At 35.8% G+C, this 12,017-nt stretch overlaps 1 protein-coding gene across 8 annotated transcripts in view; it reads left to right on the top strand.

Moving 5' to 3' along the window:
• Nucleotides 1-12,017, top strand: part of DMD (dystrophin) — a 2,125,071-nt gene that overhangs the window by 1,290,744 nt on the left and 822,310 nt on the right. For all 8 annotated transcript variants that reach the window (XM_074323908.1, XM_074323912.1, XM_074323913.1 and 5 more), the window contains one exon: nucleotides 11,013-11,188. In XM_074323908.1, coding sequence (XP_074180009.1) covers nucleotides 11,013-11,188 — 176 coding nt within the window. The remainder of the gene's footprint in view (nucleotides 1-11,012; nucleotides 11,189-12,017) is intronic.

Here is a 12,017-nt window from a genome sequence, read left to right as displayed (position 1 = left end):
AATTGGAGAGTCATTTTGAGAAGCCTAGAAAGGTTGCTCTCAGGAATGCTATGAGGTTCTGAATGTTATCTAAGCTATTTGGACTTCATGAGGCAGGTACTGAGGCTTCCGTATGAATGTTTGAGCAGGAAATTCATGACAGACTATCCATCAGGAGGATTCATCTGGAAAGAATATGTAGGATGTTTGGGCATGAGAAAGGTCGAGGAAACACAATTAGGAAGATGTATTACTAACTTAGGTGAAGTGTGGTGAACGATGAGACTGGGGAGAATGACATGATGGAATCAATTGGGCAAGAGATATAGCAGTTGGCATCAGTAGGACTTGGATCGGGGAAAAAGAAAGGGATAAAACACAGGTGAACTGGTGGTTTCCGGCCTAGTAAGTGGGAGAATACAGATGTCATTTAAATAAAGAGTGAAGTCAACAAGAGAAACCAGCTTCAGAATGATGTTAATGTTGACTTGCTAATGTTTTATTTGAGGTTTAAGTCAAATGGAAATATGTTGAAATGCTAGGCAATAGTTAAGAAGGAAGCTTCACTAGAGGTAAAAAAATTTAGAAACTATGGTGTAGATGCCTGACCACTGCAGTGTACAACTGAAGCTGAAGATGAATAATAATGAATGTCAGCTATAATTTTATATATATATGTATAACTTATATATATATATGTATAACATATATATATATGTATAACTTTATATATATATAAGTTATATATATATATAACTTATATATATAATTATATTTATACATATATATATAGTCACAGGATGTGGAGTACAGCATAAGGAATAGAGTCAGGGAATTGTAACAACTATATACGATGTCAGAGGGGTAGTAGGTTGGGGGAGGGAGGTTGTCACTTTGTGAGGGGTGTAAATGTCTATTACATTGTTTTTTATACCTGAAACTAACAAAAAAAATGTCATGGGGATGTAATGTACAACATAGGAAATATAGTCAATAATATTGTAATAACGTGGTACGGTGTCAGATGGTTACAGGACTTATCATAGTGATCATTCCATCCTATCTTAATTGTCCTCTCAATCTTGTCCCCAACTGTGACAAGGAACATGTCATAGGGTATGGCATAGTAGAAGCAGTTTTGTGGATACTACATTTTTGCAATTACACGAATATTTTTATTTATCAAAAAATTTTAGAAACATTAACATTTGATCATTGAGTCTTTCCCTCTACACAAATTAGATTTATAAGGAGGTCAAAATCACTCCTGTTGGTTTTCATCTCTTTTTTACAACTATATCCGATCTTTTAAGGATTCACATGGATAATCCTGGAAGTTTTAACAGAAGACTTGCTGAAGTCCTCTGACTGTTTTGTTCTTACAATCCTCTGGTTTGTACGTAGTGCAATAAGGTACGAATTGTTGACATTGTAAAAATATGCTAATGATGGAGAGAATCCATTCTTGTTCCTAATTTGTCTGATTTCCAGGGGATATGCTCAGTCAACAAGAATACATGATTTTTTTCATATCATCTTTCCTTCTCATCTAATTCTGTGAAAGAGAGGAACATTACCATACAACAGATAATGAGTTGCAAAATAAGAAAGAAAGCTGCCCTCCGAAATGAAGGCTTAGAAAAAGGAGTAGCTTTGGTTTAATGCCTGCGTAAATTAACAAGAGGGACGCAGAAGGCTTAGTGATGTCCAACACGTGCTTAGAGAGGATGTCTTGGTGGGGGGTGGGGGAGTTCTACAATCTAAGCTAAATGTTTAAAATCAATTAGTTGATGTTAGGCACAGAGATCTGTTTTTTATCCCTCTTTGTCTTATTTCTGGTCCTTCCCATTCTCAAGAGCCTGAGAAACTAAACCTTACCTTGATAACTTGCTATTTGTGGTAAGAGAAGAGACTTTGTAAAACACATTTTTTTAAACACACTTATTTTTTAATGTCTCTTTTCCATACTTGGGTGTTGGATGTATTTCAAAATTTTACTTTTGAACCATTCAAGAATAATGTAATATCTTGCTTAGTTTTGTGCACAATTTGTTAGTGAATATTTCTTGAGCAATTATTAAGGTAAGCCGTGTCCAATAGTGCCTGGTAATACAAGGAATGGAAAAAAAACTGCCTGCAGGCATGTATAATCTTAATTATCACAACCTCTGTCTTTTTTTGACCACCTCCCCAAACCCAGATACATATAGGGGTGCACACACAATTATACACACAGAATTAATTGGTCTATCTTGTTTGCATAGCATCTCACATAGCTGCACTATAATACAACGTTGTATGTAGTTATTTGCTCTCCTCCATTAAATTGAGTATTGACATGAAAATACAAGCTTATTTATCAATGTAGAGCCATCAGATACAGAGTAGTCACGAAACTATTTGGACAAGTTGCCTATGTTAGTCATTTAGAGACTATGCCATAGCTAAAGCACGTAGAATTCCTTTGAGTACAGAAGAGGAGTTTGTTAAGGGACAAGTTTAATTCCTGATCTTTTCAAGAGCAGCATGAATATATTTTTACATCATCTCTGTCCATTGATTTTTGTTTAGTGGTGGGTGGATGGACGTTAGGATGGGTAGATATAAGCTGCTCTTTTTTTTCAAATATTCTGGGGAATCATGCTCCCTCTCAACTTTCTACATTATGCTCTGTGCATTGTGAGACTGATTGCCAGCAAAATGGAAATAGAATGTAGCATTCTAGAGACATAGCAAGGCTCAATAATGGCATCATTGCTGTCATTTTCTTATGTTGCAATTGTCATGCTGATATTCAGGAAGTCCCAAATATATTTAGATTCTGAATGTTACCTTTGAAGTTATCTGTAATGTTTTCAATGAACATGGAGAATCCAACCACATTCAGTGCCAGAGCCACATCACAAACCTAGCCTTGGCTCTGCCAAGAACGATCTCAGTTATATTTTCAGCCATAATTTTTCCTCTGAGGTTCAGTCCAGTATTGCCAACTGCCCAGCTGATATCCTTTCCTCCACCCACATCTCCAGTGAATGGCTAAATCCTAGCTCTTTACCTCTCAGACAGCACTTGGTTCCATCCACTGGTATCATTGTCTCCCCAATCCACACTATCGTCTCCCCTCACCTTAACTACATTGATAACTCCTATTTGGTCTCCCTACTTCTACTCCAGAACTTCTCCAATCTATTCCTTCTCCTGAAACCAACGATGACCAGCACCTAGCATAGTGTCTGGCTGATAGGAGGCAATTAACAAATAGTTGTTTACTCAGGAATGACTCACTGAGTGAAAATATTCGGTAAGCATGGCAAGTACCAATATGGATCTACAACTTTTCAGAGCCAATGAGATTAAACCTTTTAATCAAACATGTCCAGTCCTTAATTGCATTTACACATCATCTTGCTTTTCAGAAACAATACTGTTGCTTTTTCCATGCACCCACTGCATCATTTCTAGCCACCAAATGGCTTTTGAATAAATATTTGTATGGCTCCAAATTGATGTAACACCTCTAGAAAGAAGAATAAAGAATTTTAGAATAATCTGTGTCTCCTTTTAAATATTCTGTTTTAAGAGCCAGTGGGTTCTTTTGTTTGTTTGGTTGTTTTTTTGTTTGTTTGTTTGTTTGGTTATGTGCAGTATGGTCTATAATGAAATATCTTACATGTTTTCAAAACCATCCTAGTAATTATGTAGATAGAAGTTTATGCCCAAAATCTTCTGTTCTATTACCAGAATCACTTAATAAGCAAACATGGTCATAGACAAGATGCTTCTTTTGATCATCCAACAGGTCAATTTGTTTTCTTAACACATCTAAGTAAATGGAAAGTAGAACAGCTCTTAAATGTTCCCATCTTGTTCTCCCGAAGATCTAATGAATGATTTAGAAGCCAAGAATGAATGAATAAGTCCGTGAACCTAGAGAAGCCTAGCATTGATTTTAACAAAGTGAAGTCCATTAACTTTGCAAAGTTTTGTATTACACTTTACAATGACAGTTTTCTTTAAAGCCTGGGCCACTAATTCAAATGCCTTCAGAGAATGGCAGAATACACGTATGCCCCACCAAAAGGCATTCAAACTATTTAAGTTCTAATGCCAGAACATGTCTGAGGACAGATTTAGCTTGCAGACTTCAGTTTCACATCCAAAGGCAGAGATTTAACAACATAACATACTTTTTTTCACCGTTGGAATCTCTGCTTCAAATTGAGGAATAGATGTTTTAGTGGGTTTTGTTTTGGTTTTTGGTTTTTGGTTTGTGTGTGTGTGTATGTGTGTGTGTGATTTTTTGTTTGTTTGTTTTTTGCTGGAGGCATCATTTCTTGGGGGGAAAAAGAAAAAAGAAGTTTGAGACAGTCTTACAAAGCATGTAGTACTTAAAGCACTTTATGATGGATGCATTTGTTACGTTAATAACAGTGATAATAATTAATGTATATATCACTGATATAGATGAAATAAACACATCCATAGGAAATTTCATTGTAATTTGATATTAGGTAAATGTCCCATTTTTAAAAATCACCACTGTACAAAATTTCCCTTTAGTTCATTGGCAGGATGTTTGCTTTAGAAAAAGAACAGTCTAATCTAGTTTCAGGAGGAATTATCATTATTCTTTTATGGCAAACATTATCAGGAGCAGATGGGGAATTGTAGCAATGAGCATATCTCCTATTATGCCACACAAGAAAAAGAAGGATGTACACAGAGGGATATAGATGAAATCTAACAAGACCCCCTCCTATTTCCCACTCCCGTAACAAACTGAAAAAAAAAATGGTTTCAGCATTATTATTAGTGGGACATAACAAATATTTACTGAAATGCAAATAAAATGAGACTAGGAGAAAGAATAAGCTTAAAAAGTACATTTTACTTTTGATCATTTGTGGAGGCTGATCCTCTGTGATTTGATTTACTTTGCTAATAATTAATAAAAGATCTGTATGTCCTTAGATACAAGTTGAATCTGAGGTACAATTCACATTTGGAGACATACCCTGTTTCCCCGAAAATTAATATAAGAACCGGTATTATATCATATCATATCACATATTATATAACACCCGGTCTTATATTATAGTAAAATAAGACCAGGTCTTATATTTTTTGCTCCAAAAGATGCATTAGAGTTGATTGTCCGGCTAGGTTTTATTTTGGGGGGAAACATGGTATGTTATGGTCAAAAGAAGAAAAAACTCCTTCAGTATTATTTAATCCTCAGCTGTAAAGTCTGCTACACAGTACAAATATTTTATAAATACCTATACAAAGGAGGGGTCCTCAGCTCTCCCTGGGCTCTTAAAAGGCTCAGTAGAAGAGGGAACGTTAAGCTGAGCATTACAGATGAGTAATGAGTTTGACCTGAAAAGCTTAGCGGGTTAGTCAAGGAAGTAGCAAGCCATTCAGTTTCACTGGGAGCTGGAGCTAAGGTTGAAAGTGGGGAGCAGCAGAAAATCAGGCTGCAAAGGCAGAGAGGAGAAGAGGCCCTTTAGACCTTCTCTGGTAGGCTGATGTTTGGACTTCCCCTTGGAGTTAATAGGTAGGCATCATGCTTGATCTCCTCATTCCGGGCTCTTGACCTTGGCCTTGATTTTCAACTCCTACAAGTTTCATTCTTTACTCAAAAATTGCCATTACTGTAAGGCATTTTTCACTTTTTTTCGATCCTTCCTGTTTTTCTATACACTGTTTTTTCCATTCTTGCCTCTCTTTCACTCTTTGGAACTCCTGGATTTCCCAGATTTCAGCCATCCGTCCATCCTTGTCACTATCCTCATGAGATGCTCTCACATGGTCATCAGGTCTTCTACCAGGACAGAATCACCCAATCCATGAATGGGCTAGGTTAAATGTGTCCTGTTGCTGAGTCTTCTATTTGTCTTGGGCATTTGGCCATGTGTGTTACTTCCTTACAAAAATTCATCATCTGATAAAAGTTGAAAGATACTTTCTGGAGCATATTAAGAACTCTGAAGACAGGGTGACTATATAGTCTAAGAATTAACATGAGAGGCAACCTTGTTTAATTTATCTTTGAGAAAAGGAGCAGAGATTATTTTTCAGTCTCTTACTTGAATTCTAAAAACTGACAAATATAAGCAATGGGAATAATCTTAAGCAGGACAGAAAGAGTAGCACCATAGGTAAAAGATAACATGTCATATTGGTATGAAATTACACCATAAAATTCTATCTGCCAGATTTTACACATCTCTGTAAGGTTCATATTATTACATATTTTCACTTGACCAATGGGTAAACTGAGTCAATGATTGATCTGTCTCAAAATAAATTATTAACAAAATTATAAGGAAATAACAGGATTGGAACTGTGACAAATTGCTTATTCAGTGAGGTGTGTTTTTCTCTCTTGTTTCCCTTAGTCTTTGTTTTTAATTTTATTTATTGGGGTGACACTAGTTAATAAAATTATATAGGTTTCAAGTGTACAATTCTGTAATACATCACCTATATGTGACATTGTGTGCTCACCACCCAAAGTCAGTTCTCCTTCCATCACCATATATTTGAACCCCTTTACCCTCTTCTACCACTCCCCTCCCCCCGTACCCTCTGATAACCACTAAACTGTTGCCTGTGTCTGAGTTTTTGTCCCAATCACTTTTTATCTCTTCTATTTTCTTATTCTGCCTAGTTGGGGATACTTTGCGTATTCTTTATCTCCCACGTAGCGTATCCAATTTGTCATTGTACAATTTCTCATACCTGCTTCTTAGCTTATTCTTTTTCTTCATTTGTCACATTTTGTTTTCCATTTATTGTGTTTTCATATAGTTTTGAAAAGTTTTGAGAACACACTTCTTATATTTCTACAATGTTTTTGTATAAAGTATACTGGGTTCTTTATCTCGTATTATTAACACTATGCAAAAGTTGCAGGTCTTCCTTGCCTGTAATTCTTCCCTTCCCTCACTTTGACCAGGCTTGAAGGATTTAGATATGTGTGTCATTTTCTATAATTCAGGGACATTTCTCAATTTGAAAACATACAAGAAGTTGAGAAGAATGCAATAATTCTAAAACATGTCCCCTCTTGCTCACTTGCCCCCTCCACGTGTCTCTCGCCTACCCTTTCTTTAATAATATATCTGTTTTGTACACCTTTGTCCTCTGACCGCAAGAGATTATAATTCAGTCGGCTTAGGGTAGAATTCTGGGCTTTTATCTTTTGAAAAAACTCTCTAGGGGAGTCTGATAGGCAGTGCTCATTAAGAAGGTTGCTTTAATATGGGAATCAAAACACAACGAGCTTTCTAACTATAATGAATAATCCAATAGATTTAATTATGATTTTCTTTCTGTCCCAAACTAAGACTGGATGTTAATTGCCAGAGAAACAGATAAGGATAACTATGACAACAGAAGATTAATATGATATCAAAGCTTGAAAATTTCACTGTAGTGATTAATTTAGTACTTAAAATGTTTAAAAGCTATAGAATTAAAATCAATTCATTTTCCATTAACTGAATAAAGTTGATTGAGGTTTTACATTGAATTTTGTGAATCAAATTTTATTTTCTTTGGGCTCAGAAGCTAACTGTAAAACACCATGTACCAATTTTTACTTCCTGTTTTGATCCATTATTTTGCTGTCTTCAGCTTTATTACTGAAAATGCTCTTGAAGTAGATTATACACTGTAAATACTTCTGATTACAAAATCTTCTCGCAGAAACGGTGTAGACTATTAATGAGCTCTTCTTTCACAAAATTCAAAAAATCTGAAGACCCTGATTTGGTACTTTATGTAAATGAGATTTAGATCTGACCATTTAAAATTATTGCTTCATTCTTAGCAATTCACTTCTCTTCTCTGGGAAATAGAAATAATAAAAACCTTTGTTGATTCTACAATTAGGTTGGAAAAGTCACTCTATCCATCCGCCTTGAAGTAGAAGGGCCAAAATAAAAAATGCAAAGCAAAGGGGCTAAGATAAAAATTTTGAAGCAGCTTTGGTTGATAGCATTGGAAACCAGCAGGAGGAATTCTTTGATTACTTAAAGATTCAGAAGGCGTTTACTCTATCATCTTGCTACTCAATGTATTGTTCCTGGACCAGCAATGTCAGCATCCCCATGAAGCTTGTAAGAAGTGGAGAATTTTGGGCCCTCGAAAGACCTACATAATGAGAATTATCAGTTTAACAAGATCTCTAAGAGATTCTTGTACATGTTCAAGTTTGAGGTGCACTAATATAGCACACATCTAATAGATGCTCCATGCATTTTTAAAACGTATTACTAATAGTTGGGGGTATTGGACACTATTGGGAGTACACATTAGAGTCACAATCTTTTTCCTCTAACTGCTTCCCTGACTTCTATTTTAGGCAGAGATCTCCCATTTCTCTAGTCATTCATGATGCATGATCCAGCTAGTTTCCAAATCCTGTTGATTCTGCCTTAACAGTTCATGTTCCCCCTAGCCTTTCCTTTCTGGTGTACTGTCAAAACTCTACTTATAGCCCCAATACGTATCTCTCCGAATCTTGTCCTAGCTCTTTTGCCTGTGTCCCTGCCTTCACATTAGCCTAAACTCGGCTTCATAATTATCCAGAAACACAGCTCTAGCTCTGACTTTCCTGTATTTAAATCTTAGGTCATTTTCTGTTGCCCAGATATGTACTCCTGATCAGATCATGGAAACTGCATGCCATACGCCTTGCCTTCTGCCATCCCTTCTCCCTCCTGACCTTCTATGTGCCTAAGGCCTACCCATTTTTTAAATTCCAAATTCCCCCCAGAGAGCTTTCCTGTTCATCTTTCCACTGAGATCATCCCTCTTCTGATGTCACACATATTGAACACATTGCTTTCTCTATCCTACTGTATACAGATGGTGTAACAAATTAACCTTTGCAACTGTGTTTAATCTCTTCAACTAGATTCCACACTGCCTAAAACCTCGAAAACTGTACTTATTTCTTCAAATCTCTAGGATACCCAATGACAAGTATTGATACAAATGATACCATGGTGATAATGACACTGAACTGTTCCATCCTCCCTCCTTCTCTTCTCCCCCACTTCCTTTCTGTATAGATTCATGTATTCACTCAACAGATACTCATTGAAACCTCTCATACACCAGATATTGTACTAAACATCAGTCCTATTCACTCACAAATAGGTCACGATCTCTGACCTCAAGGAATATATGGCATAATAGGAATATAGACACAGTTTGTTATGGATAGGTACACCAATGACTCAAAATGACTGCCACATGCAACACCGACCTGAACAGGTGATAAACAATGAGAGTAAGTATCGGAGCGAAGTCAACTAGTTGCAAGGAAATAGCACATGTTTACTAGAGCATGTCTGATGCACATTTAAGAGAGTATGGTCGGGCAAGCTTATGAGTAGTTCAATAACTGTGCATAGTTTTATATTCATTGTTCGGTACTGTGTCCCTGGAGTAGTGGCTTGTTACCATTTTTTGCTGATATGTTGAGTCTTTGAACTGCTAAAGTTATACTACCAAAAGTTCTATTGAAAATACTACACAATAGCACTAAAAAAAAAATACCACAAAGTTTATGTGGAATGAGAGTTTAAAGGAGACTCGACCCAATCTCAGAAGACCTGCATTCATTCATTTGGCAAGTATGTTCTGAAATTTACTATGTACTTGGCATTGGGTCAAGGGACAGGGGAATATAAAAATATTAGATAATTAGAATCAGGTCTATCCGGAAAATGTTCTGCATACCGACTTTATCCCATTAGTACATAAAGATGTGGGAGTCCTTTAGATTTAAATATGCTAGGTATCTCAAGTTCTCATATTACTTCATTTTCTAAATTTCACATTTAGTACTGGGTTATTTTAATTGCCTTACAAATTCTAGATTAACTTATTTTAGAAAAAAAATGGTAGCGTGCCATTTTTATTTAACGGTTAAAAAGCGTTTTTGTTTTTATGCATAGTTGGTTGTAATAATCTCTTTTTTAATGGAACAACTTTTTTTCCTGACATTCTTCTCTTAAAATTTAATTCAGGGTAAAAAAGAGAAGATACTTAAGTTTGGCACCATCAATGACTCATAAAAATGTTCTGGTGGCTATAGATCATTTCTTAATTTATTGCTGTACCTTAGGGATTTCTTGATAGGCTGCCTCTGAAAGCAATTACTTCTTAGTTTTATCATGCAAGATGCATTGATGGAAACAGAATTTGAAGTAAATTTTTTTTATTATAATTTATTGGGATGGCAATGGTTAGTAAAATTACATATGTTTCAAGTGTACACTTGTGTAATGGATTTTGAGATTATTATGCTAAGTGAAATAAATCACACAGAAAAAGTCGAGAACCATATGACTTCACTGATATGTGGGATATAAAACTGAAAGCAACAAAGAAACAAGACTAAAAAATAAAGAAACAAAAAGCTCATAGACACAGACAATAGTTTAGTGGTTACCAGAGGGTAAGGGGAGAGGGAATGGTAGATGAGGAAATACATTTCATTCTAATATAGTAATAAATTTTTGTTTAAGTATTTCTAGAGGTTTGTTTTTTTTCTTTGTTTCTTAATAGCTAAACTATGTATTTTCTTTTTCACCTCTCATACTGACAGTCACTAAGACATCCAAATACTTTTTCACGTTTAAATTTTACAACACTTCATAGACTATTAAACACAGAACATCCTTGTGGGGACAAGAAATCGAACTTGCTCTTGAAAAGGTTCCCAACTAATTGATTTGTAGGACATTATAACAACCTCTAGCTGACAAGCTTTACAAATATAAAAACTGGAGCTGCCCTGAGAGGGCGCTTTTTTTACTGACACATGAAAGGTACCTTTCTGTCTTGTATCCTTTGGATATAAGCATGTCAGTTTCATAGAGAAACTTTCCCATGGAGCTTTTTGATTTTTTTCTTTCCCAGCAGAACTGCATGTGGCAGCACATTGTTGAATCTTTTCTCAAATAAAAGGACATGGGGCTTCATTTTTGTTTTGCCTTTTTGGTATCTTACAGGAACTCCAGGATGGCATCGGGCAGCGGCAAACTGTTGTCAGAGTATTGAATGCAACTGGGGAAGAGATAATTCAACAGTCCTCAAAAACAGATGCCAGTATTCTACAAGAAAAATTGGGAAGCCTGAATCTACGGTGGCAGGAGGTCTGCAAACAGCTGGCAGAAAGAAAAAAGAGGTAGGGTAACAGATAAAATAGGAATTCTCAAATTTAGCAGAGCTATTTAAGCTGTCCTTAAAAAAAGATTTTGTGAAAGATTAGAACCAGGATGAAAGGAACTAACGTTAAGCAGCCCATCAACAGTTCATCAATAGCAATAATGAATTTTTAATTTATTTCTCATATATTGAAATGTGTCACTGTTGCCACTTAAGTAGACAGTGCTTTTCTGCTATTTTAAACTTTCAAGTTTTTTTCAAATCACATGATTGTTTACATATGACTGTCTTCAGTATATTCCAACTTTAACAAGCTGAATTTCAATGATTTTTTTAAAAGAAGATGAGAAAAATGATAAAAGACTGTTTTGTAGGAAAGACTGGTCTTTGGCTGGATATTTTAACAGCTTCAAATGTGACTATACTGCTGAAAAACATGATAGTAATATTTACCTTCAAGTCCCACTGCATTTGTTAGTGCATTCTTGGAGAGAGACTTGGGCCAAAAATGTTCAAATCTAAAGGGGAGAATAAAATCTCCAAAAGGTTATTGTTGAATTCAGCCATCATTTAACTTTCCCTTGGAATGCACTGAAAGCACAGAAAGCCAAGTGTATGCTGCTGTAGTTGGAAGGCATCGATATTTTCATAAATGGGATTGTTACATTATGCTTCCAGTTTTTGGTGCTAATGTTTCCTGTTTCATAATGGAGGACTTGGCCTTTATTTAGCAAATGAGACTGTGCTTGTGAACAACGAAAACTCCGTTCTCCTGCCAAGCTCTTGCTTCCTACCTGTCAACTACATAATAGGTGGATTTTAATATTCAGAAAGCTAAACTGACTCAG

Source organism: Rhinolophus sinicus, chromosome X (genome assembly GCF_036562045.2).
Source record: "Rhinolophus sinicus isolate RSC01 chromosome X, ASM3656204v1, whole genome shotgun sequence".
NCBI classification, from domain to species: domain Eukaryota; kingdom Metazoa; phylum Chordata; class Mammalia; order Chiroptera; family Rhinolophidae; genus Rhinolophus; species Rhinolophus sinicus.
Note: the sequence above shows the minus strand (reverse complement) of the source record. Positions and strands in the feature narration are given on the sequence as shown.